At 46.2% G+C, this 27,229-nt stretch overlaps 2 protein-coding genes across 6 annotated transcripts in view; one reads left to right on the forward strand and one right to left on the reverse strand.

Annotated features, from left to right (window-relative positions):
* Mphosph9 (M-phase phosphoprotein 9) overlaps positions 1-11,735 on the reverse strand; it is a 63,996-nt gene extending 52,261 nt beyond the window's left edge. For 3 of the 5 annotated variants that reach the window (XM_052755434.1, XM_052755433.1, XM_052755437.1), the window contains exons 1-3: positions 11,358-11,735; positions 5,636-5,789; positions 101-190 (exon numbers count right to left, since the gene is read on the reverse strand). In XM_052755434.1, coding sequence (XP_052611394.1) covers positions 101-190; positions 5,636-5,789; positions 11,358-11,614 — 501 coding nt within the window. In that variant the 5' untranslated portion in view covers positions 11,615-11,735. Of the gene's footprint in view, positions 1-100; positions 191-5,635; positions 5,790-8,608; positions 8,873-11,357 lie in introns of all 5 variants that reach the window. The other 2 variants (XM_052755436.1, XM_052755435.1) reach the window with 1 other exon arrangement.
* On the forward strand, positions 11,671-26,040 carry Mtrfr (mitochondrial translation release factor in rescue). Its single transcript, XM_052755438.1, has 3 exons — positions 11,671-11,777; positions 23,313-23,618; positions 25,034-26,040. Exons 2-3 carry the CDS (start codon positions 23,340-23,342, stop codon positions 25,295-25,297), a joined length of 543 nt encoding a protein of 180 aa, XP_052611398.1. The 5' UTR covers positions 11,671-11,777; positions 23,313-23,339; the 3' UTR covers positions 25,298-26,040.
* Positions 26,041-27,229: the final 1,189 nt, after the last annotated feature.

The raw sequence follows: 27,229 nt of genomic DNA on the forward strand, positions 1-27,229 counted from the left end.
CCATGCTATTATTACTCTAAATGTGATGGCTTACCTTCATAAACAATTAACGCATGAACTGTTTTGTCTGCACATCTCACCAATGTTGAAGACAACTCACCTGGATCTGCCTGTGGAACTGCTCCTGCTGGGCGACAATCTGCTCCTGGCACTGCCGCTCAACCACACTGAACAGCTGCAGCCACCTGGCCTAAGAAACGATAAAGAGTCTTCACTGAACGCAATTTTAACCTAAGACGTCACAAGAAAAATGCTCTAGTGAGAAAAAGTCCCCTTCCTCTGTCTGATTTTTTTTCCAGGCAGGGTTTCACTCTATAGCCATACTGGCCTGAAACCCAGTCTGGGCTCAAACTCACAGCAATCCTCCTGCCTTAGCTTCTTAAGTTCTGGGATTACAGGCACCACGCCTGGAAAAAAGCACTTGTTTTTTAAATTATTATTTTAATATAAAATTTATAGGACAGTTTAAATAGTTCAAAACATATACTTAGTGCAACACTACAAAGGCAGAGATTAAGTACCTTTTTTAATGTTACTTGCAGTCTGGGTAAACCTGCAAGTCGTATTTTTAATAATCTGTGCCTTGTTTATTAAAAATAAATCTGTGCCTTATTTTTCAAATGGGATCTTTTTTAATATTTATTTTCATTTTATGTGCATTGGTGCTTTGCCTGCATGTATGTCTGTGTGAAGGTGCTGAATTCCCTGGAACTGGAGTTACAGACAGTTGTGAGCTGTCATGTGGGTGCTGGGAATTAAACTCTGGAAGAGCAGTCAATGTTCTTAGCTGCTGAGCCATCTCTCCAGACCCTCAAATGGAATCTTACATTGTCTTCTGTTGTTGCCTGGTAAGGAGGAGGCCAGAAGAGGGCATCAGATGCCCTGGAACTGGAGTTACAGGTAATGAGCAGCCATGTGGGTGCACTGAAGGGAACACTGGTCCTCTGGAAAGCAGCCTGTGCTCTTAGCCACTGAGCCGTCTCTCCAGCTCTGTTGCTATATTCTTTTAAGAATTTCTCAGGGAAGGCAGTTCTTTCCTTCTCCCATGTGGTACCCAGGGGGTGAACCCAGGTCATCAGGCCTGGAGGCAAGCATCCTTACCTACTGAGCCATCTCATCGGCCCCATTATTTCTGATTAGTAGACAGTACCAGGTACAATAGTATATACCTAGAGTGAAAGCACTCAGCAAGCTGAGGCAGGAGGACCTGACCTAGCCGATACATGGAGACAAAAGACTTCCTAATAGCTGCACTCTGACTGTGCGTGTGCATATGTGTGTATGCACTCAAGCATCCGTGTACATGTATGGAACCCAGATAGAAACGGCCTCAGCTGTCACCCCTCAGGAGCTGCCCACCTTGGTTTTTGAGGCAGGGTCTCTCACTGGGATCTGAGACCTGCCAATTATGCAAAGCTGGCCCAGGAGTCCCAGCTCTACCTCTAGAGCATTAGGACTACAAGAGCCACTACCCTACCCAGCTTTTTCTGTGGGAGCTGGGGATCCGGGTCAGGTCCGCACGCTTCTGCGGCAAGTACTCTGCTACCTCAGCCATCTCCCAGCCCCTAGATCTGTCTTCAGTTCCTCATTCTTCCCTCATAAAAGCTAACCATTTCCTGAAGTGCTGAAATGTACCCAGAAGCATCTCACATCCTAAACCAGAAACCAAATAGAATACTTTTACTTTCACTAAAGTGTTCCAAAAGTGTTCCAAACATGGCAGATCAAAGTGCAAGGAATGAAAGCCAATTCCCTGGAGTCCCGTGGAACTGGCCTCAACTTCCCTTCAGAGCCCACATTAAGGTTATGGTCCCTCCTGACTACCAAGAGCAGCAAGCACTTCCTAAAGAGACACAAAGCAAGGCAGGGGCACACATTCTCTAGAGGGATAAGTCCCACCTTAAGGGGGGCCCTATCTGTTCAGCAGCAGATGGCACCCGAGTGACACAGTGTCAGTGAGGGGCCAGCCTTGCTGTTACAGATGTCCAGCCTTCCCACCGCATCACTGCTGACTCCTGGTACTGTCTGCTGCCACACTACTTCCAACTTCACACCAGCCTCTCCCTGATCTTTGGGTGTAGAGAAATGCCTTCCACCCTCCCCAGCTCTTCACACACACTGCTGTCCTTCCAACCTACATCTCCAGACTATGTCCTTCTCCCACCATCCCAAGCATCTCTATTTCTTGTCGTGTGTCTGTTTTATATTAGAAAAATAATAACATTTTTGTGCAGTTTTGTGCATATTGCCCCAAACAAGTCTGTTTCAGAAATGAGCCTGGTACTAGCTCAGAAGAGAAGGTTACTCTAATCTCAGCCATTCCCTCTTTAGCTGCTACCCTCACAGTGAGTCGATAAACTGCAGAGACACCAGAGAACTTTACAGACAAGCTATGAACACAGATGTGGCACTCACATATGGTAATAACATTCTTTGCTATAAACAACTTCCATTTCCTTTATATCAGAGTTAGGTAGGGGGAGTATGCATGTGTGTGCGAGTGCGCAATCATGCGCATCAGCAGGCATGCATGGCTGCAGATTGACCTCAGGCCTAGGTGAATAATAAGCAAGCACTCTGCTACCTATACTGTTTTGTTTTGTTTTGTTTTGGTTTTGGTTTTTCGAGACAGGGTTTCTCTGTGCAGCTTTGCGCCTTTCCTGGATCTTGCTCTCTAGACCAGGCTGGCCTCGAACTCACAAAGATTCGCCTGCCTCTGCCTCCCAAGTGCTGGGATTAAAGGCATGCACCACCACCGCCCGGCCTGTTTTGTTTTTTAAACAGGGTTCTGTGTAAACCATGCTGGCTGTGAACTCAAGAGATCCACCTGCCTCTACCTCCGGAGTGCTGGGACTAAAGGCACCACCTATACTAATTTTTAAAAGCTAGTACAAATAGGTTATTTTTATCTGTAAATTTCACTTCAGAATAATATGAACTGCTTTTACTTTAAAAAAAAAAATTTATAAAAAGAGGCATCCAGATCTAATAAGAGTGAGTGCTACAAAGTGTCCAGTATACCACCTGGCAAAGAGACAATAAATTGTAAACACTTAGTTTCATCCTGTAACTGTTGTTATTGTATACATAATCCAAAGTGCTAAAATCCAAAGTTTGCTAAAGCAAACTAAGGGTACTGTCACTCTGCCCACTCAGGATAAGGAAGGTTTGTGTTTAGCAAAGTAGATCAGTCCCTTTTGAGTGCCAGGAATCAAACCACCTTATTCCAGAAGGGAAGTGAAAACCAGAAACTCAGGGGGAAGCCATCAGACTAAGGCTGGCATTCTACCTGACCTTTCTGTTCCTGAAACACTCCTCTAAAATACTGGCGGTTTCTGTTCTTTCCACACACTATGAAAGCATGTTAAATAAAACCCGCAAGTCCTACGGAAGTGACCAGAAAGTTCATTGCCCTTTCTGAAAAAGCAGTAAGTGGCTCTTCACAGCGTAGCCAACCTCATACAGTCAGGTGGGCATTCACCAAACACAGTAAAAGAAAACGTTCCATCAGTGGAGACACATAAGCAGAAAGAGGCTTATAAAACACTAGCCCCAGGGCTGGAGAGATGGCTTAGCGGTTAAGAGCACTGGCTACTACTCTTCAGAGGACCCGGGTTCCATTCCCAGCATCCACAAGGCAGCTCACAGCTGTCTGTAACTCTAGTTCCAGGGGATCTGATTCCTTCATGCACATAAAATAAAGTTAAATAAATTATTTAAAAAAAAAAACCCTCTAGCCCAGTCTCCTCTCTCCTCAGACTTCTCTTGACTCTGTACGGAGGGAGACTGAGCCTGCAAACGAGAGCCCCGGGCCAGGCTATGAGCCTGGAATCAGCACAGCCTACAGGAAATCATCCACAAGGAAATCCAGGCCCAATCATTTTCTTTTTTTTTTTTTTTTTAAGATTTCGCTATTTATTATAAGCGCCAGATCTCATTACAGATGGTTGAGAGCCACCATGTGGGTGCTGGGAGTTGAACTCAGGACCTTTGGAAGAGCAGTCAGTGCTCTTAACCTCTGAGCCATCTCTCCAGCCCCCCAATCATTTTCTTAATCAATACACTGAACTCACAAACACAGTCTGTCTCTGGCTTCAGGTGGTGATTCAAAGTACTCAAGTGACAATTTCTAATCAAACACAAGTCGTCAGAAATAAACTGTGCTGTGGTAGCTGCTCTTGGTCCTATTTACATGTTACTGGCCACAGGCTAATGAACAGACACACAGGAGCAACAGTTCATCAAACTTGTTTTCCCAGATGCTGGATCAGACAGAACCCAGGGTCTCACGCATGCTAAACATGCACCATGCCACTGAGCTACAGCCCCAGACCAGGCGTTCCTGTGTCTTAGAGGCATCATAGCACAAGGATATCTTATGGGTCTTCCCCATTACCTCACAGTGATTGTTAGGTGGAAAAACATAAAAACCAAGTGAGAAAACTGAAAAACGGCCCACTACGGTGGCTCCAGCACCACATCCCAGTACCTGGGAGGCCAAGCTGGGTAGGAGAATGAGTTCCAGCATCCCAGGCTAGAGTGAGACCCTGCTTCAAACTACCACCACCTCCCAAAAATCTGAAAAGCTCATTCGTTAGTATGTTATAACAGTCCATTTTAAATGCAAATTCCTTAAAGTGATTACATTTGGGGTAGCTGCTACTGAATTCTTACACCAGGAAATCTTTCTTTCCACTTTATATTGTAAAAACACAAGTTGTGGTTCTGAAAGTACAATTAATGTTAAACAAAATCCATTGCTCAGACTTTGATAATTATGTTTGCATTCCTATACAGCATCACAACCTCTTATGTAGTCTAGAAAGCAAAGACGCCTAGCAAGGCAGCGCACACCTTTAGTCCCAGCACTCAGGAGGCAGGGTCAGGCAAATCTCTGAGAGCCCTGAAGAGACTGAGGCCAGCCTGATATACACAGTGAGCTCCAGGCCAGCCAGAGCTACATAAAACAAGCCAACAATTGAGAAAAGGCCATCTTGAATATTATTCTCCAAAACAAAATTTGTAAGTATCCTCTCCTGTGTCAGTCTTTAAATTTGTTTCTGTGGTTTTCCCCCTTTTTCCCTGCTTCTTTTCAGTGCTAGGAGAGCACATCACCACCAACTTCCACACCAAGCTTCAACTGTGCCATGTCCCGAAGAATTAAATTCCATCACAGTATAACCAAAGAAATCACTGCCGTGAAAAGCAGACAGCTCAACGCATCAGAAGAATGTGTTAGGCACCAGGATAGAGGCCTTAATTTACAATCAGAGCATTCAAAATACTCCAAGCAAAGGAGATTTAGGTTTTTCAAAATGAGGACAACTCGAGGAGTCACTTAGAAGATTGTAACTAGCAACAATTTTAACAGTCTGAGGGTGCTCAGAACAAAGACTTCAGTTCACAGGGAATATCCAAATCTGCGTCTACTGTGGCCATAGAGTCCCGTGTCTCCTTTCTCTTGTTCCTTTGGTATCAGTTCCCGGTTAACATGCTTGTCATTTTGACTTCAGCCCTAAGGATACATATTTTCTGGACATAAATTTCTAACAATCCAGTAGAGCCCCATTTATTTAATATTTAAATGGAATTCCTCTCAAGACCCCCTCTCCCCAAATAAAACAAAACGAGATACCTCACAGGTCTTCCAAAGTTCTGAGTCAGCCCGGCCACTGTTCTGCAGCTCTTGTGTTAAAGTGGTGAGGACTTCGACTGTGCCTTGACTGACAGGTGGCCCGGTCTTCCCTGAGAAAGAGGATACCCCATTTGTACTAAAGTGGGGACTACTTCTGTTGAAACATAAATAATTCAGATGGTTTTCTTCATTCAGCCGAAGTGTTGAATAATTCAGCAGTTCAAGATCTAGCAGAGCTGTACACAACCACTGACATCTAATCCTCCTCAGGCACCTCCTTTGAAAATCTGGCCACAAAGAGGAGAGAGCACGGGCCCACAGGACACACTCACTTCTTTATGAGCACCACAGAGAGACCTTCTCCAGTGCTGAGGGAACGCCCCAAAGCCCCAGCAGAAACTACAGGAGATGTCCCAGCTTCTCTGAATTATTCTGGAGGGTCATCTGGCCCACTTTCACAACAGCCTTCCATTGTGCACTAAGGAGTCTCTCTCCGCTGCCCAGAACAGTCAATGCTAGTAACCAGACCCTCAGATTTCATGGGATAAGCTGGTGCTCATCACTGGACTGTCTTTGAGTGAAAGTTCTACCAAGCCAATTAGCAGTCAACAGACAGGATTTATTGAGCCTGTGTGGTATGTAATGGGACACTAACACTTTCCAGAAGACTTCCAAATGTGGGATGACTTCTGATTTGTTTATTAACACCCCAAGCACAATTCAGGACATTAGATCTGTCTAGTAGCTAAAGGGGCATTTTTATTTTTATTGTTTTTTTTTTAAACAAAGTTTCCCTTTTTTAATGATTTAATTATTTTTATCTTATGTGCATTAGTGTTTTGCCTGCATGGATGCCTGTATGAGGGTGTTGGATGTCCTGGAACTAGAGTTACAAGCAGTTATGAGCTGCCACATGGGTGCTGGGAATTGGACCCAGGTCCTTTGGAAGAGCGGCCTATGCTCTTAACCTCAGGGCTCTCTCCCCCAATTTGCTATTGTTATTGTTTTCAGCCACATGTATGCGAGGCTGGCCTCAAATCACTGTCGAGAGGGTGACCTTGAACTGCTGTTCTTCCTTACTTTCCTCCCAAGTGCAGGAATTACAGACATGAGCCGTGATTCCTGATTTGTGTTGTGCTAGGAACAGAACCCAGGGCTTCCTGCATGCCAGACAAGCGTTCAATTTTATTTACTTATTGAGTAGACCTGCTTTGTTTCACACACACACACACACACACACACACACACACACACACACACACACACATACACCAAAATGAAAATACTGAAATAATAAAGTTAGGACCAGAAAAAAAAAACTAATAAAAATTCAAGAACAAGAACATAATAAACTCTTTTAAAAAAATATGTTGTCCATAAGAACTTTACAGAGTTACAGTAATCCAGTTTCAACATGGTGGATTCAAATGACAGTCACAAACAAAGAGGATACAAGTTCAATGACATAAATTTCAGGAGAAAAGCACATGCAGGTTTGACAGGCAATTCAAGCACTAGCGGGAATTTCTTCCACAAGTGGATTTCCGAGGGGCCACCCAATGAGACAGCAAATAAAATGTGGGCCAGTGTTCCGCTTACAAGGCAGAGCACGGCAGCAGACATTTCTTCTGGGTCACTTCTCAGGCTTTTACATGTGCCTCTCATATTAGCTTATGTCCTGTGATGTTATACAATCTCAAAGCCACTTCACATTCCTCACAAGGAAGGCAGAGAATGAACAATTTTTAAAGTAGTTTATTTATAATACGCAAATTGTCAAAAATCTTCATATATAAAGCTATTTGACCCTCTGCCAAGTGTGGTGGCACACACCTTTAATCCCAGCACTCAGGAGGCAGAGGTAGGTGGATCTCTGTGAGTTAGAAGCCAGCCTGGTCTACAGAGTGAGATCCAGGACAGGTAAGGCTATGTAGAGAGGCCCTGTATAAAAAAATTTTTTTAAAAATAAATAAATAAAAGAAAGAAAAAAAGAAGGAAAGAAGGGGAAGGAAAGGAAGGAAGAAAATGCACTGAAATACTATGTGTATGTGTATGTGGGGGGGGGGGGGTCACAAAGCCATAATACCCAGTTTGGGAGGTAGAGTCAGGAGACTGCTACAGGTTACAGGCCTGCCTGCTATCCATAAAGATCTTCAGAGCAGCCAGGGACATAGAGACCCTAAATCAATGAGTCAGTAACTAAATACATAAAGCATTTTATTGGCTATTTTGTCAACCTATAGTCTGTGTTTTTGTGTAGTTACTAATACTTCCCCCTGGCCCCCAGACAGTGTTTCTTTGGTAGCCTTGGCTGTCCTAGAACTCGCTCCATGGACCAAGCTGTTCTGGAACTCACAGAGATCCACCTGCCTCTGCCTCCCAAGGACCAGGATTAAAGGCATGTGCCACCACTGCCCAGCCTCTGATAGCCATTTTTAATTGTTACTTCACAGACTGGTGAGATGCTTCTGCAATATAAAATATTATCTATACTATTCATTTAGAATGTAGAAATAAGTCAGGTATGGGAGCTCACATTTGTAATTCCAGTACTAGGAAGGCTAAGGCAGGAGGACTGCCTTGAGTTTGAGGCCAGCCTGAGCTACACAATGAGACTGTCTCTTTAAAAAAGTAAAAAAAGGAGAAATAATTAGGCAATTATCAGTAGGCAGAGAATCAAAAGTTCCAAGATTATCTCTGGCTTCGTTATGAGTCAAGCTAGCCTGGGTTATAAGAGGCCTTATCTCAAAAAATAAAATAAATACATGTATGTATTTAAGCTACCATATTTTAAAGATATGTTTATATGTTACGAAATAAAAAAGTTTAATGACAGATCTCTGAGTTCAAGGTCAACCTGGTCTATAGAGCGAGCTCCAGGACAGCCAGGACTGTTAACACAGAGAAACCCTGTCTCAAAATAAAAGAAAAGAAAAGAAAGAAAGAAAGAAAAAAGTATCTAACAATTCTTACCTATTAGCACGCAAGCTCAATCCAAGAGAATGGGGAATACTTTTGATATTAGAGTCTAGAGAAGGTGAAGTTTTTTGTAAAGTTTCCACTAAATCAAAATCCTCCATATCGTACAAAAATTGTTAAGCTCTGTCATCTGGAAACACTCTTGCTTCTCCTGAAGGAGGAGACCGCTTCCGAGTCCTCTTCAGCTGCCTCATCGTCTACTGGCATCCTCAGCAGCTGACATTCAGAACTGTGAAGTCCGCTACACTTCCAAAGAGTCTGAAAATGAATGGGGAAAAACTACTGAAAAGGCCACTAAATTTACCCACTATCTTTTCATGGCTTTGGAAACCTCTCAAATTCATCTACATTAAGAACAGCAACCAGTCGTGGTGGCGCAGGCCTTTAATCCCAGCACTCGGGAGGCAGAGGCAGGTGGATACAGCTCTGTGAGTTCGAGGCCAGCCTGGTCTACAGAGCAAGATCCAGGACGGGCACCAAAACTACACAGAGAAACCCTGTCTCGAAAAACAACCAACCAACCAAACAAACAAACAAACAAACAAACAAACAAAAAGAACAGCAATATTGGGGCTCAATGGCCAAGAGTGCTTGCCAGGCAAACCCATCCACACATGCTCAAGCTCTAGAACCCGTGGGGGAAGGTGAGAACTGACTCCTCTGTCCTCCATGCAACACACAGGAGTGCACATGAACACACACACACACACACACACACACACACACACACACACAAATTAAATCAAAAGTGTAAAAAGAATAGCATTAGTATTCACAATGGCCAAAGTGTAGAAACACCCCAATGTCCCTCTGCAGATGAAGGGACAAAGCAGTATGGCACATCCACATGGTGGAATACTACTGGTCTACAAGGAGAAACAACGGCACTGAGTCATGCACAGAAAACACCAGGCACGCTTCTATCCCAGCACTCGGGAGTCAGAGGCAGTCCAATCGCTCCGGGTTCAAGGTCAGCCTGGCCTACAGAGTGAGTTCCAGGACAGCCAGGAAACTCCTGTGTGGGGGCGGGGACCACTGCTCTCTGACCTCACTTATGTCTGCAGCACAGAGAAGGGGAGAGGGGGAGCCACTGCAGTGTAGTCTATTTTCAACTTGAGGTGACGGAAAGTTCTGGAATTAGCTTCTTTTTTCTTTCTAAAACACCTAAATCACATACTTTCAACAGGATGGAGTTTACGTATAGGAACTATATGTCTTTTTAAGGCAATTTGTAAGAATCACATCATCTCCTACAGGCAGTATTTCAGAATTTTACGTTTAATAATCAAGGTTCTAGGTGCACTCTATTATGTAATAATGGAATACTTCCAGGCCTGGTTCACTTATTTAGGAAGTCCTACGTTGCAGAAGTGTTTCACTTACATAGGCACTAACAGGACTTAACTATTTAGTCTTTAAGTTGGTGTTTAAGAGCTACTTAGCTGTTAAAATGGCTGGATGTACAATTCTCAATACAGAGCCTTTTGTACTCTGCACAAGTTAACATTTACTAAATCTGGATATACAGTGATACGCTTGCTGTTATAAGCCCAACCATATGACTCATCCTTCCAGAATCCATTGATTTTAAAAAAGACAGGGGAATCGAAAAAGATAAGAGGGAACAAAACCAAAAAAAAACCCTGCTGCTTATAAAATGAGAAGTTCAGAGACTGCATCGGAAGAACTCTCTCACGTTCCTGTTCCACCCAACTCTCACTTTCCAGGGCTTAAAGAACACAATCAGTTCATTGACGCTCAAGAAGCATTTCCTCCAGGACAGGCACCGAGGCAAAGGGTGACCAGACCTAAATGGACTCCACTTCCCCTACCTTCCCACCTGAGAGTCTGGCCCATCACCAATGACAAATGGGGTATTGAAAAAGCCAGGGCTGCCTCTTCCAACTGGCAACGAAAACACCTGGATTCAAATGACCACAAGTTCTCCAGAGAGGTGGATCTACAGTTCCATCTCTTCTCATCACCCTGCCCTACCCCCACATCCACCTTCGCTGAGGTAATCCGGATGCCAAAAATTCAGATAGAAACACTACAGAAACTCAACGACACCTCTCCCGGCACGGAACGGGAGAGGAGAGTGGGAAATCGGCTGTGGATCCGAAATAAACTTGACAGCAATTGAATACAGGAATAGACATTTTAAATATAATTTCCAGCACCAAAAAAACGATGCTTCTATTCCTCAACCTACAACCCTTTGGTGTCGGAGGCAGGAGTGATGGAGTAGCATTAACAATTTGAACGTTCACCGGGCTTCCTCTTTACAGGAAGGCTGAAAGGAACGAGTACGAAGTGGTTTCAGGTGTTGAAGTCAGACCCTAGTCGCAGGTAGCGGCTATCGGTTCAAGAACGGAGGCGAGAGGATACAAGGAAGCAGGGATGATGGAGAGCCACTCACGATCACTGTGATTTCCAAAGGCAGCCCGGGTACCACTATCCGGGGGGTGGGGGGGGGGGAGCACTCACGCCCCTTGCAGAGGACGCTCTCCGATTGGGCCTCGCTGATGTCACTCAAGGGCACGAGTCTAGAAAAGGCGCACGCAACAGCAGAACCCCACACGCCAGCGGGCTCCGGCAAGCCCGGTGGTAGCTGTCGCCCCTCACCCTAGCCTGTCAGCGCACCCAAGGGGGCGGGGGGGGGGGGTCCCCTCTGATGGGGTCGCCCGGGACTCAGTCCTCAGCCCTCGCGGCTCGCAGCTCCCCACCAGGCGCCACCGCTCACCTGGCCTCCTCGCCTCTGCCCGGTCGGGGTCGAGAAATTGGCCTCACGCGACCGTTAAACTCCAAGGAGCGTGCGCGCGCCCGGCGTCTCGGTCGCGATTGGCTGCTCGGGGGAGGGCGGAGCCGGCGCAGACACACGCCTTCCCTCTGGCCCTGACGCGCAGGCGACGCCGGAGGCGTGAGGGTGGGGCTTGAGGTCAAGGCCTCTGCCGATTGGTTCCCTAGAAACTGCGGGAAAGACGCCTCGGTTTCTCGCATGCGTAGTGAGTGAGAATGAGCTTCTGCCAGGCTAGGGCAGCCGCTGGAGGAGTAGGACGCATGCGCAGACCTGGAAAAAAAAAAAACGCAAACGGCGATCCCCGGTCCCCGGTGGTTTAGATTCTTGCTGAATGTTTCCGGCTGGAGGCCGGTGCAAAAACAGGTAAGCGTCTGCAAGGCCAGGCTCCGACGAGGGCTGGTTACTACTGTCACAGGCTCTGGGATGAGAGCTTGAAGCTGGAATTCCTGAGCTACTTCCGACTTGCGTCACCTTACTTGTGGGCTTTCCTGGCCTGACTCCTGAGCTAAGTTGTCTGGATTCACTTTACCCTACATTTAGGGAGATGGGCTGTGTCTCTCCAAGCCCTTGGTGCGAGGAGTGGTGGAGAGTTCGCTACCCAGGAAAAGATAATTCCACGGAGGCCCAAGGAGAAACGTGTCGGTACACTTCTACTTAGTGGAGCTTGTCTTGCAGCACGTGCAGTACTAGGAATAGCACATAGTATTGCCCTAGGCAAGTGCTTGGGCACTGTCATTCAAGTGTGCAGGGTTGCTATTGTGAAGTCAGGATGCAAGAGATGTTTTTGCCCTTGAAATGGCAAACCTACAAAGAAACATCGCATCTCATTCTCTCCTCCTTAAAATCCTCACGACTCGTTTTTATTATTATTATTATTTTAGACATTCTCACTGTATAGCCCTAGCTGCCCTGGAACTCACAATGTAGACCAGGCAGGCCTTGAACTCACTGAAATCCGCTTGCTTCTGTCCTCCAGGTGCTGGGACTAAAGGCCTATGCTTTCAAGCCTGACCAGACATATATTTTTCAACAGTGAAACGTCAGTAGCGATCCCAAACTTACAGGTGTATGCCAGACCTAAAGCTTAAATAAATCAAAACCTCCATTGATCAAGTCTGGGGTTAAATACAATGACTTGAAAGAATGTCAGTAGAATTTGGGGATGGTTTGGTTTAGAAGGTAATAATTGGAATAGATCTTTGTATATTCTAATTCACAGAAATTTGTGATAAAGGCAATTTTGCATTTTTTATAAGAGTAAAAAAAAACTCCATTGATTCATCCACCCATCAATATAATGACCATACACCAAGCCAAAATCAAATTTTTAAGCGCACAGATGTTTTCAATGACCTCATACTTCAAAATGTTTAATCACTTATATCAGTTAGTCCAGATTTTATCTATTAGACTAATAATTAGAGACCCTAGAATCTTACATCAAGTAAGTGAGAATTATGAATTCCTCAAACAACTCCAGTCAGGAGAGCTGTGTTCCTCCTACAGATGAAATTAAATCCAAAGGCAGACACTACTAGCTACTAACTATACAGAAATCAGGGTTACAAAACCAGAAATGCTCTGTAAATTTGGGAGAGGTTTTTGTTGTATTGTTTTGTTTTCATAGTTTGATTTTGTTTTGGTTTGGTTTTTGAGAGAGGGTCTCTCTTTTATCCCCGACTGACCAGAAACTCAGTATGTAACTAAGGCTTGCCTTGATTGCTCCATCTTCCTGCCTTTACCTCACAAATGCTGGGATGACCAATCAGTGTGCAGAGAATTCCTTTTTAATTTGTTGAAGTGTTAAGTTAAATGTCCAGGAACTAGTATTTTGATTAAACTTGTACTTTGTTCAGTGACCCAGGTAAGGTTGCACATGTGTTTCTTACCTTAGGGAAAGCCTTTGGTAAAATCTCATTCATTTGTTCCTACTTTTGCTGGCCCTCCTTTTTCATGGTGTGACTTACTTCAGGGTGTTACTTTGTGTCATTGATGCTTTATAGCAAACAGTTTGTCTAGGGAGGGGGCAGCCTTCACAGCAAAAAAAAAAAGCAATAAAACCAAATCTAGCTTACCTTACTTAGTAAACATGGAAAATGATCAGGTTTATATTTGTGTTTTGTGTCATTTTGTGGTGCTGAAAATCCACAACTAAGTAGTTACTCTGCCATGAGGCTACATTGCCAACCGTATGTTTACACTTTTTGGGGCTTTTATGATTTTTTTTTTCTACTATATTCCATACTTCCTAAGGTTATGTTTCAGCCAAGACTTAGTTCAATCCAAGCAGCTTGGTCTGTCAATGAGAACCTGCTGAGAAGTCAGGCTGTAATTTTGCCATCATAATGATCTCCTTGGCACCTGATTTCATAGACCAGAATTATGATCTGAGCAAATAGCACTGCTTTGGTATTTTCATAGTTTCCAGATACTTTTTTTTCCCCCAGACAGGGTTTCTCTGTGTAGCCCTGGCTGTCCTGGAACTCACTCTGTAGACCAGGCTGGCCTGGAACTCAGAGATCCACCTGCTTCTGCCTGTGCCACCATCACCCAGCTCCAGGTACTTCTTAAATTGGACCAAACCAAACAAAATAATTTGCAGGTCACTCTTGTAGATGCTTTTTCACTTTTAGCTTTAAAACGCCCATGACATAGCTGTTTTACAGGCTGGCTTTATGCCGTCAGACCACAGCCTAAGTGGCTGCCAGTCAAAGGTTTCTCAGTCGTGCAGTTTAGGGGGTGACATGCTACCACCTAACATACCCTAAAAGCTTCATGTCTGTGGAAACATCATGGCTTTGTCCTTACCGTACACGGTAAGAGCTTCCTCTTACACAGGAGGAAACATGGCTGCAGCTGTAGAGTAAGTAAATCACAGCTCTAGGCATGAGTACTACATAGTTCATGGTAGCACAGGTCTGTAATCCCAGAACTTGGAATACTGAAGCAACAGGATCATGAGATTAAGGATAGCCTGGGCTACATACGAAAACTGTCTCAAAATAAAACGATGGCCTGGAGGGTGGCTTTGTGGTTGAAGCGCTTGCTGCTCAAGTGTGGGGACCAGAGTTTGGATCCCCAGTACTCACATAAAATGCCCACTGAGTTTGGTGACAAGCCTGTAATTCAAGCTTTGGAAGGCAGACGGGAATCCCCAGAGCAAGCTGCCTAGAGAAGGGTAGCCATATCAGAGAATTTGGTTCGACTGAGACTCTTGACTCAGTGACTAAGGTAAAAGAGCAATGGAGGAAGATTCCCAACATAAACCTGTGGAGGCGGAGTTTTCCTGTCCCGACCACCATTTCCAAAATAACCACAAAGAGGCTGAATATTAAATACAAATGACTGGCTGATAGCTCAGGCTTGTTACTACCAACTCTTTTTTTTTTTTTTTTTTTTTTTTGGTTTTTCGAGACAGGGTTTCTCTGTGTAGCTTTGCGCCTTTCCTGGAACTCACTTGGTAGTCCAGGCTGGCCTCGAACTCACAGAGATCCGCCTGGCTCTGCCTCCCGAGTGCTGGGATTAAAGGCGTGCGCCACCACCGCCCGGCTTGTGGTTTTTTTTTTTTTTTTTTTTTCCAACTCTTACATATAAATTAACCCATATTTCTTATCTATGCTTTGCCATGTGGCTCATGACTTGTTCCCTCATTTTCTACTTATCCTGCTTCCTTGGCGGTGGCTGGCATCTCTCCTGACTCCGCCCTTCTTCCCATCATTCTCAGTTTGGCTTTCCTGCCTAACTTCCTCCCCAGCTACCAGCCTGCCACCTTTTTATTAGCCAATGAGAGTAATACATATTCATAGTGTAGAAAAGAATTGTTCCACAGCAGCTTTGGACCTCTGCAAGCACATATTCACACACCCACACATGGAAATGGAAAAGGAAAAGAAAATGAAAGAAAGCTTATTCTAGCTAGGTGGTGGTGCGTGCCTTTGATCCCAGCACTTGGGAGGCAGAGACAAGCAGATCTCTCTGAGTTCAAGGCCAGCCTGGTCTACAGAGTGAGTTCCAGGACAGCCAATGCTGCACAGAGAAACCCTGTCTCGAAAAAAAAGAAAGAAAGAAAGAAAGCTTATTCTGTTCTGCAATAGTATAGCTTCTCTGTGATAAACTGACTCAAAGAGAAAGTTAAGAAAAATGAACACTTTTTTTTTTTAAGGAATAGAAAGAACAGATTGGAGATGTTATGAAACATAATGGGGAAAAGATAGATTTAGTTTCAAAAGTTGAAATCAAAGCACACACCTTTAATCCTAACCCTCAGACAGAGGCAGGCAGATCGCTGTGAATATGAGGCCAGTCCGGTCTACATAGTGAGTTCCAGGACAGCCAGGGCTACACAGAGAATCCGTGTCTTGAAAAACAAACAAAAAAAGTCAAGCATGGTGACTCATGCTTTAATCCCAGCACTCAGGAGACAGAGGGAGGTGGATCTCTGCACACTGGGGCCATCCTGGTCTACATATCCAGTTCCAGGCCAGCCAGGGCTTCATAATGAGACCCTGACTCAAAAAAAGTTGAAAACAGATGGCCTGTACTCCCACTCAGTAGGAATATCAGAAGTTCAAGATCATCTTAGGCTCGGTAGTAAGTCTTTGGCCGTCCTAAGCCATGTGATACCCTGTGTCTTTGGAAAACCTAATGAACGTCCACAGTGAGCATTCTTAAGAGAGCCTGCCTACACAGTGTGCCTTCTTTCTTTTCTTTATGCTATTGTTTTTGGTTTGGCTTTTTTTTTTTTTTTTTGGTTTTTCGAGACAGGGTTTCTCTGTGTAGCTTTGCGCCTTTCCTGGAACTCACTTGGTAGCCCAGGCTGGCCTCGAACTCACAGAGATCTGCCTGGCTCTGCCTCCCGAGTGCTGGATTAAAGGCGTGCGCCACCACCGCCCGGTGGCTTTTTTTTTTTTAAGGAGTTGGGTCGTGTAGCCCAGGCTAGCCTTAAATTTGCAGTCCTCCTGCCTCTACCTCCAAGATGGCGAAATTACAGATGTGTACTAGCAGAGCCAGCTCATTACTGCACTCTGAAGGGCTCTGTGAAGACATCTGAGTACTAAACAAATACTAAACACCATGAATGGTACAGAGGCTTTTAAAATCTTAGGATAAAAGGTTGTGTTGTTTGTTCTGCTTCCTTAACGTTCTCCTCCTGTGGCTGATGAAGTAGAAGGTTCCTGTGATGGGCTACAAACAGGACAGGCGTAATTCTCGGTGCATTCAAAGTTCCTACTATAAACAGATGAAGAGGATGCTGGGATTGTGAAAACTGGATCCTGGTCCCTTTATATATTTCTTTAGTTGTCTCTTGACCTAGGTCTCTTGACTTAGCCTGTTAAGTTCAGACCAGACCCAGAGCGGTCTATTGCCACTGTTCTCCCAGATCAAAGCAGGGCTGTGTATCCCAGGCTGACTTCTAGCTTGCTGTCAAACTGAGGATTACCCTGAATTTATCATTCTCTTGCTTCCACCTCTCTAGTGCAGGGATTATAAACATGCTCCACCAAGCCTGGTTAATGCTGCACTGGGGATAGACCCAGACCCTCATGAAGTAGCAACGAAGTGATTTTATGGTTGAGGGTTACCACACTGAGAAACTTTATGAAGGGGCAGCATTAGGAAGGCTGAGAACCACTAATCTAGAGGACCTCCTTCCCCTCCCATTACACTCCTTTATCTCCATCACTGCCATCATGATTCCAAGCCTCATCAAACAGTCTTGCCATCCTGAGTGTCAGGATGTAGGCAAAACTGCACAGAGCCCTTCGGAATACCTGAACCAAGAGTAATGACATAACCTGGGGGCTAGTTAGAAAAAACAAAGTGCCAGGTGTCGGGGAATACATCTTTAAATCCCAGGGCTCAGGGGGGCAGAAGCAGGTCTCAGAGTTGAGTTCCCGGCCAGTTGGGACTTACATAGAGAAGCCCTCTCTCAAAAACAATAAGAAAAAGCAGAGATTCGGAAAAACAGGTCTGATTCCCTGCCTGCTCCAAGGTACAAGCATCAGACTTAAGACTCCCAGGGGTGCCATATGCACACTGAGGAATGGCCAGACCTGCTGAGAGCATCTCTCCTCAAGTGCCCTGTGGAGTTCTCTCCATATGGATTCTCTCTGCTTAATTTTAATGAAGTTTCTACAAGGCTGATACACCATGCAAGTTGTGGCTAGGGAAAATTGTATTTAATACCTTACTTTTCTAAGGAAACACTTAAGCAATACATTTTTAAAGAAACAGCAGTTCTAGATTGAACCCCATGGGCTTTCCTAGCATGAGAATAAAGTCAAATTCCCTTGCCTGATCTGGGTGTAATGACAATAATCCCAGCACTGGAGTCTAACACAGGAGGCGCAGAATTCCGGGCCACCGAATTTTGGGTTAAAGCCTCTCACTGTCTGAGTCCCAATTCCAAGTGTAGAGAGAATACATTTGCTGGAATTAACCATTAAACAAAGCAGTCAGTCACTGAACACTGGGGACTTTTGAACTCAGACAAACAAAAATAGCCTTTGAATGGGTTGATTTAATTGTGTGTGTGTGTACACACGCACGTGCGAGCACAGTGGGGGAGAGACACGACTTGTGAGAGTCAGTTCTTTCATCGTGTGGTTCCAGGAATTGAATACAGGTCTTCAGACTTGGTAGCAGGCTCCTTTACATCTTCACATGCTGAGCCAGATCACTAGTCCTGTTGTTGGTTTTAATCATCTGCAACTTTACTTCCTTATCACAGTGCTGGGAAATAAAACCCAGGGCCGGGCTAAGCAAGCAAAACTCTCTAACACTGAACAGTCCTCCCAGCCCAGCTCTTCATGTTTCTCAAGAGATAGAAAAAGCCCAGCACTCGGGGGGGGGGGGGGGGGGGGGGGGGGTGCGGAAGCAGGCGGATCTTTGTGAGTTCGAGGCCAGCCTGGTCTACAGAGCAAGATCCAGGACAGGCGCAAAGCTACACAGAGAAACCCTGTCTCGAAAAAAAAAAAAACAAAAAGAAAAAGAGAGACAGAAAAAGGACCCTCTGCCCCCATCCACAGCATTTTGACTGTTGAAACACAGCATGGCCTCTTACGATCTCCTTTGACCTGGGATGGCTCTGGCTCAGGCTTTGCTACAGAGTTAGAGCGGGCCATCCCTGCAGCTGTGTCCTCCCAGGTTCGGGGTGATCTGGGAGGCTGGAGGAAGAAATGTTTGTGAACCAGAAATGGTGAGAAGAGGCATAAATTGATCGCCAGTTCCAAATCCTGACAAGAGCGCAGTGGGTGATCTGGGGTCCACCTCTGTCACAGCCTAGGCTAGAGCATCTCTTGTATTTCTACATACATGTCTTCATGTCTCTGTGATGGGCAAACTCCTCATGCTCCTTGCGGCTATGCCTGATGCCTAGCAGATATTTAACCGGATTTTCCATCGGAAAAATTCATACTCCCTTTTGGAAGGTCTGGCAGACCCATTCTCTCTACACTTGACCAAGTTGGGACTCGGACAATGAGAGGCTTTAATTCAAACTTCCTTGGCTCTTGAATAGCTGAAGCGATCAGCAAAGAAAAGGGAGGGCCAGGGAAGTCAGGTGCGGAGCCAGCCCTAAATTAAAGAAGCCCACACTCCAGAAGGGAACTGGGGCAGAGCTCCCGGCTGCTGGTTTCCCCTTACTGGCACTTCTTTTTGTCATTTTCTCGTGTATTTTTTTTAATGTCACAATGAGCCAGAATTCGAGCTGGTTTTATTGTTTCCAAAGACTTCGGGTTGCACTGTGGTATCACAAAACCTGAAATCCAGTCTGTATTCTCTGGGCTCTGGGGAAGCAGAGCCATGGGTGTGCTTGTCATTTTTAGCAGTCACTGGAGTAGGGCCAAAGCCCCAGGAGATGCTAGAAGTGTCTCGCATTGTCTGATTGGCTGCTGGAATTAACCATTCAACAAAGGAGTCAGTCACTGAACACTGGGGGGACCTGCTTGAACTCAGTTGGGTGGGAGATCTTCCAGGGTGTCTGTCAGCTCTGAACTGAGACAGAAGGGCAGAGACGGAGCTGGTGGCCCTGACAGCTGCTGATGAAAGCACTCTCCCTGCTGGCCTTTGTCTGCGCGTCTGGCCTGTTCCAGACAGGCTTCCTGTCTTTGTCACAGTGCTGTATTATCACTACTGTCCTGTCCGGTCAGTTCACTGACTGGCGGAAGAGACACTCAGGAGAGACCCTGGGCTCAGATTCCATGGTCAGTCCACTCCAGGGACTTGAAGCCTTCTGCTACACAACGGAATTTTGTTCTGTACATTGAAAGCAGAAATAAGAAAATGGCCATTTTGGACGTTAACTTAGCCCCGTCCATGATTATAGTGTCTGGGTTCGTCACATTTTCTTTTTTGTTTATTTGGGGTTGTTTTGTGTTGAATTACATTTTATTTTGTCAGGGAAGAGGTGTGTGCCACAGCACGTATCTGGAGGTCAGAGGACAAGTTTTGGGAGCTAGTTCTCTCCTGTTGTTCCTTAGCTGTAACTCCGGCCATCGGGTCTGGTGGCAGGCATCGTTACCCACTGAACCATCTCACCTGCCCTTGATTATTGTTCTTTTGAGACAGAATCTTATGACTCTTGGCCTAGCCTTGAACTTCAGATCCTTCTGCCTCTGCCTCTCGAGTTCTGGGGTTACAGTTTCGGGGCCACCACACCTCGTTTATCACTGACTGTTTTCCTTTTTTTCACTTAAAAAAAAAAGGGTTTCTCTGTGTAGACCAGGCTGGCCTTGAACTCACAGAGTTCTGCATCTGCCTCCCAAGTGCTGGGATTAAAGGTGTGTGCCACCACCGCCTGGCCCTCTTACGTTTTCTTAAGGATACTTCTAAAATATTTCATATTCATTGAACAAAACCAGTATTTTTATTAGTGCTTAAAAAAATTTTTTTTACATATGCGTATGTGTTCCACGGTGCTCATGTGGAGGTCAGAGGGTAACTTTCAGGAGTCAGTTCCTACCAAGAGTGGAACTGGAGTTAGAAGGAGTGCCCCAGTGTAGGTGCTGGGAACGTAATTCGTGTCCTCTGTAAGAACAACGTGCACTCTTAACACTGAGCCATCTCTCCAGCCTCCTCCCCTGCAAAAATAGTTTAAAGCGTCATTTTCATTGCTGTGGATCTTGATATACGCCCCTCCACAGAAGCACCTCCCACTATTGTCTTAAATATCACCCATCGGTATGGCAGGTCACATTGACTGTCACAGAAGGAAGACGTGGGCTTAGACCGTGCTGTCACAGACTTGAAAGCAAGCAGTAGCAAGGCTTGAGAAGACCACATGTTCTCGTTCATCGTATTCATTTCCCATAGAGAAAGAAGTTCAAAGACGCCCAGCATCAGCGCAGTTACCAACTCTTCTGGCAACTCAGAAGCTTTGCATTTAAACCAGCAGGAGGGTGGACATGGTGACTCGTGCCTTTAGTCTTAGGTCTACAGAGTGCCAGGTCAGCCAGGGCTGCACAACGAAAACCTACCTCAAAATAAGGACAGAAGGACAGACGGAAAGCAGGAGAGGAAGGGAGGAAGGAAAGAGGTGGGGGAAGAAACAGGAGCTGCGCGCGCGCATGGTGGTGCACACCTGGACTCCCGGAGCCCAGGAGATGGAGGCAGGAGGGTAAGAAAGTCAAGCCCAGCTTTAGATCCTGTCTCAAAACAATACAATTAAGTAGGGGCTGGAGAGCTGCTCAGTTGTTAAGAACATTTTCTGTTCCTACAGAAGCTCTGAGGTCAATTCCCAGCATATATACATATATGGTGGCTCACAACTGTCTGTCACTCTGTATCAGGCAGGATCCAGCACCCTCTTGTGGCGAAGGGCATGCTGCCACATGCCTTTAAGCCAAACACTCAGGAGGCAGAGACAGGCAGATCTCTGGGAGTTTGAGGCCAGTCTGTTCTATACAGCAAGTTCCAGGACAGCCAGAGCTACATAATAGAGATCCTGTCTCAATAATAGTGATGATGATGAAATAAAATAAGTTTTAAAAACATAAATAAGTAAAATTAAAAAAATAAACAAGCCGGGCAGTGGTGGTACACACCTATTATCTCAGCCCTGGGGAGGAAGAGGCAGGAGGATCTCTGAGTTCTGGCCAGCCTGGTCTACCCAGCAAGTTCCAGGACAGCCAGGGTTACAGAAAAACTCTGTCTCAAAAGAAAGAAGAGAGAGAGAGAGAGAGAGAGAGAGAGAGAAAGAAAGAGAGAGAGAGGGAGAGGGAGAGGGAGGAAGGAAGAAAAAGAAAGGAAGAAAGAAAGAAAGAGAAAGCACCCAAGTACAGTGTGCCTTCATCAAGAGTCCACTCCAGTATTCAGCCAGGTAGACACAACGGTGTCAGCAGTCACAGTAACAGTGGTTAGGGATAATAAGCAAGCTGAATGTAAACCTCCAGGGCACTTCTGTCCTGGAGGTCCAGTCATCTTAGAAGCCAGCTCCTCCTATGTCACAGAGCAACTGCCAGGACTCTGTCACCAGGTTCCTGCTGCTATTGAAAGCAGTGTGAAAGTAGCATCCCCATGCTTGGTGTGGGCACACCCCTCAGCCAAGGCACAGTCCACAAATAAGCTGTGGTTGAGATTACCTGGCTGCCAAGCAGCTCACTAAGATGTACTCCAGAGCCCCAGAAGTCATTAGCAGAGCCATCCCCAGAATACTTTTTTCTCTGATCTTTTCTATCAAATGTGAGCTGGGTGGAGAAAAGCAAATTCACCAAATTTCCAGTTGATGAATTGGGCCTTTCACAAGGAGTCCTATCAGATCATTTTTACCTTTGACCCCTTGAAGACCTCAGAAGCCTGTGGGTTGGCCATGACCTTGGAGCTAGGATTCCCTCCCTGTCCCGTTCACTTGTCAGCTAAATGATTTCAGCGTTATGCTGTATCTTGAGTCATTAGTTAAATCTTTTTAGATTTTTAGACCAGGTCTTATAACCTGGGATGGTCTCAAATTCTTGGCGGTCCTCCTGCCTCAGCCTCCTGAGTGCTAGCATGGGTGACCACACCCAGCTTTATTGAAATCTTTCACTGTTTAAAAGCACAGACTTTCCTGAAGCTGGGGATGTAACTTGTTAAGAATGGGTTGGACGTGCATACCCAATCCCCATGTCATTTGGAGTGTCTTCTCTGGCTGGCTCATGGGTCTAGCTCTTTCATTTAACATCACTCACACATCCTTTGTGGTGTCTAAGCCTAACGGGCGCCTTAGGAGAAACTGCTTGATTTGGTAACAAGACCAGTTGGATCACATTATTGGCAGTGCATCCCAGGGAACAGATGTTCCCATTCAATTCCGTGAAACTGCCAGCACTATAAACCAACAGTCAGGGCACTGATTGATAGTCAAGTTTACTGTGTCAGACTTGAAGCTCAGCTATAAAATAGACTGATTCTGTCATCCTTGCACAAATATAGATTTCACATTTAAATATTGTCCCTTGACTCAGGGCCTAATTCTTCCTCACTGTGCCCTTTAATATGTCTTTACCAAACCACAGCCCTGCTCCTTTAAATGTCACACGCTTCCCTAAGGGGATAGCACCTCCAGGTGCTCTGAAGGTATTTTTGGTGTTATAAGAAAGTGTGTAGTCTGTGGCCATACCATTCTGAACGCATTGATCTTGGAAGCTAAGCAGGGTCAGGCCTCGTCAGTACTTGGATGGGAATACCCCATGCTGTAGGCTTAAAAAAGAAAGGAAATGTGTGTTAGCTGACAGGATATAGACAGAATTCTGGGCAACTCCAGAGAGGTGTGCCTTGCTGAGTCACCTGCCTTTGCTTGTCCCCTACCATGCCATGGGCATGAAGGACTGTCACCAAGATTGTATAAAAAGCTATGTTTGAAGCCTGGCTGTCATCTTGAGAGCAAAGTGAAAAGATGGCCTTGTTCTTTCCCCATCCCAGGTCCTGCCACACGGAGCCGCGTCCTCGATGAGCACCCGGGCTTTGCTCCGTTTCCCCGCACCACTGATCAGGATATGCTCGGGGAACTGGGGACTCGGGCTCCAGAAGCCAGCGCTGCGCTTCCCAGGAATGGCCGCCACTGCGGTGCAGGTGGCAGGCAAGAAGGACTGTCCTGCTCTGCTTCCCCTGAATGAGAGGGAACTTGAAGAACAGTTTGTGAAAGGCCATGGTCCGGGGGGCCAGGCCACCAACAAAACCAGTAACTGTGTAGTGCTCAAACACGTGCCCTCCGGCATTGTGGTCAAGGTAGACCGTGGAGGGGGCGGGTAGATGTGGAGTCATCCAGGTCTGCAGCCACAGCAGGTTTCAGCTGAGGGGCATGTCCGTTCTGGCACTGGCATGCTCTGCCAACCCAGTATAATCAGGGCACTGCAGATGTACCCAAGCCCTGAGCTGTTCCTCTGGAGATGAACCTCCTGCCCAGTCTCAGGAGCCAGGGCTCTGCTGTTGTCCTTGAACTTAGCTGTGTGTCACCAGCAAGGGCTGCTGTCAGGCAGGTTTCCTGAAGCCTGCTGCTCCCAAAGGCACTCCTAGTCGGCAGCGTGGACCTGATGGACTGCTGGCTGGCTAGCTCAGTCCTCAGTGGTGGGGCATCTCCTCCGCGTCCCTCTGCCCTTCCTAACAAAGAATGAGATGGCGGACGGAAGCTGGGGCAAAGCCCCGCACAGCTGCCGTGTGAATCCTCTTACAGAAGGGGGTCTCCCGTCGAGGGCAGCACCAGCTCCTAACAGACCGCACGTGTAGCAAGTGGCCAAGTGATTTTCAGCCCAGACTGCTAGCCAACCCACGGCCTCGGAAATAAGAGCCAGGCCAGTAGAGCCGCCAGCCAGCCACTGCCACGTGTCATCACTAGAGGGCCCCAAAGCAGCACACACAGCCTTGCAGGAGCCTGAAGGCAAAACAGATTTCCCAGGTAGAGCCAACCTAACAGCAGATCCTCCACCACTAGGGGCACTCTGTATCCTAACTCTGAGTCCGTAACCCTGTGCTCGTTGCCGGAGGCAGACAAGGAACTGGTCCAGTCCTTCCAAAGGGGAGGCCAGAGTCCCAGTAGCTGCTTCAGGGCCGGCCAGTTTCTCGAGCCAAGAAGACGAAGTTAAAACCCACAGTTGCTTCCTTTTACTCCTTGAGAGATTCATTCATAACAAACTTCCAAAGTATTTCTTGCTGACCCTGCCACTAGCTTCCCCTTCCTTTTGGAAATCTCTCCCTTGTGCCACAGCATTTCCTTTGCCCATCAACTCTGCGGGGTCCTGGCCACTGTCAGTTTCACATCCTGAATGTCGTGATAAGCTGTTAGTAAAGATGCGTCCTCGTCCTCCAGATACACACTTGTGAATGACATGTGGATTCTGCACGGGTTACTCCCTGGCCACAAGCTAGACTCCAGTCAGTGCTTCTGTAATCATTGGAAACTGCTTAAATGAGTTGAAAGCTATTGTTGTGGCTGGAAAGATGGTTCAGTGGTTAAGAGCACCGGCTGCTCTTCCAGAGGACTGGGGTTTGATTCCCAGCACCCACATGGCTGACTCCAAGGGGCTCCTGCCCTTGCCCTCCTGACCTCTCCCTGTGAAGGATGGGTGGATGAGGGACTAGGGCCTCTGAGGCCGTCCATCTCCTCACAGCCACGGGTCTCACATTCCCGCCATGATCTCTTGCAGTGCCACCAAACCCGATCTGTGGATCAGAACAGAAAGATCGCTCGGAAAATCCTCCAGGAGAAAGTGGACGTTTTCTACAATGGTAACAACAGCCCTGTTCACAGAGAGAAGCTTGAGGCTGAGAGGAGAAAGAGAGAGAGGAAGAAAAGAGCAAAGGAGACTCTGGAAAAGAAGAGGTTGTTGAAAGAATTATGGGAAGCCAGTCAGAACATCACCGAGAAAAGGACCGAAGCTGCTGGTGTGCCGGGGGGGTTCCGGGAATAATGGTGGTAACACCCGGCCCGTGTTGGACCATCTGAGAAAGCATCCTGGAGGTGGATGTGGTGGTGTATGCTTGCAGTCTCAGCACTTGAGAGAGCCAAGGCTGAGGCCTGGGCAGAAGCCCTTGTCCCACAAGCCCAACAGCCTGAGTCAGAACTGACTCCACAAAGTTGTCCTCCGACCTCCTCTCATAACTGTGACATGTATGCCCGCACTCATCACACACAAAAATAACCAATAAACCGTTAAGATCAAAACAGTTTGAAAAAGCCCTGATAGTAGTAGTTAAGCCCACTTCTATGGCAAGTTGAGTCAAACAGCATTTAGTGGTATCTTGTCAATTCCAGGGCCACTGCTGAGCTGTCTTAAGGTATCATTTATCCTGAGATTTTCGTAAAAAGAAAATGACAGTGAACTGTTACTACCTGCTGTGCTTACTAGTTTTAACAGTCAACTTCACAAACAACCTAGAATCACCAGAGAAAAGTCTTAGTGAGAAATTATGAGGATGTCTGTGGGGATTCTTATTAACTGAAGTCGGAAAACGCAGCCCATTGTGGGCAGCATCATCCCCTAAGCAGGAATCCAGAACAACATGAGAAAGCTAACTAAGATAGAGCAAACGATGCTTTTATTCTCTTCTCGACTGTGAATGTGACGTGACACTGAGTTCCCGCCTTGACTTCACCCAAAATGATGGACTGTAACTTGAAACAGCAAGCTAAATAAATTTCTTCCTTTCATAAGTTGCTTTCTGCCAGGGTATTTTATCACAGCAACAGAAATGGAAATGGAACTTGCCAATTATGTCGAAAGCTATCATTCCTTGTATAGGATCAAGTAGATTTTTCAGAGATGAGGTCCCAGAACCTGATTTGTTTCCATCACCCAGTAGACTTTATAGTCTTTTCGTTTTTGGAGCTAAGGTCTCATTTAGCCCAGGCTGGCCTTGAACTCATGATCCTCTGTCTCTGCCTCCCCAATTTCAAGGATTACTGGCGTGCACCACCACACAAAGCTACAGGTGGTTTTTCATTTGTTTCGTTTTCCCTGTTAGAATTCCAGAGGTGGTACACGCCTTTAATCCCAGCTGTTAAGAGGCAGAGGCAGAGGCAGGGGCTGGAGAGATGGCTCAGAGGTTAAGAGCACTGACTGCTCTTCCAGAGGTCCTGAGTTCAATTCCTAGCAACCACATGGTGGCTCACAACCATCTGTAATGAGATCTGGTGCCCTCTTCTGACCTGTAGTCATACATGCTGTATACAAAATAAATAAATGTTTAAAAAAAAAAAAAAGGCAGAGGCAGACCTCATCTCTGTGAGTTCTGGGACATTGTGAGACGCTGTCTCAAGGGGGGAAAGTCTCTACAGATAGGGAAAAATACTGTGGGGTGAGGCTCACTGTTACCTGTCTCACCTTTGGGGGGTTGTTGGGGTCGGGGGACAGTTCATCAAACTATTCTAGGCTGGACACGCTGCACTACTACATACATCTGGAAGCTGTTGCCTGGGACGCTCCAAGCAGGGATCTCTGTTGTAACGCTAGGTCCTTCCTATGTCAGGCTCCCTTGAGCAGGGAGTTAGGGAAAGTGACAGAAGAAACTCACAGGAAGGCAAATTTAGAACTGTAGCCAGGAAGAGCAGCTTCTGTGTCTCCTTTTGCACTCTGGAGACGGAGATGTTCTGCCATGGAGATGCAGCAAAGCCCATGGCCCCTCCGCCAGCCTTTGAACTCTGTGACTGGCTCTTTGCTTCTCACCCACAACACTGACTGTACATCCTATACTTGTCTTCATCCAGCTCAGAGCAAAGCCTGGTGCAGGGTCAGTTTTCACACGCAACAACTCCCAAGCCCTGGTACATACTGGGGAGCCCACAGTGAATCCATCCATCCAAGCTCGACTCGCTTTCCTCAGCACCAGAGCGTATCACGTTA

The sequence above is a fragment of the Peromyscus californicus genome, unplaced genomic scaffold, assembly GCF_007827085.1.
Source record: "Peromyscus californicus insignis strain IS unplaced genomic scaffold, ASM782708v3 Scaffold_2__1_contigs__length_46816999, whole genome shotgun sequence".
Taxonomy (NCBI): Eukaryota; Metazoa; Chordata; class Mammalia; order Rodentia; family Cricetidae; genus Peromyscus; species Peromyscus californicus.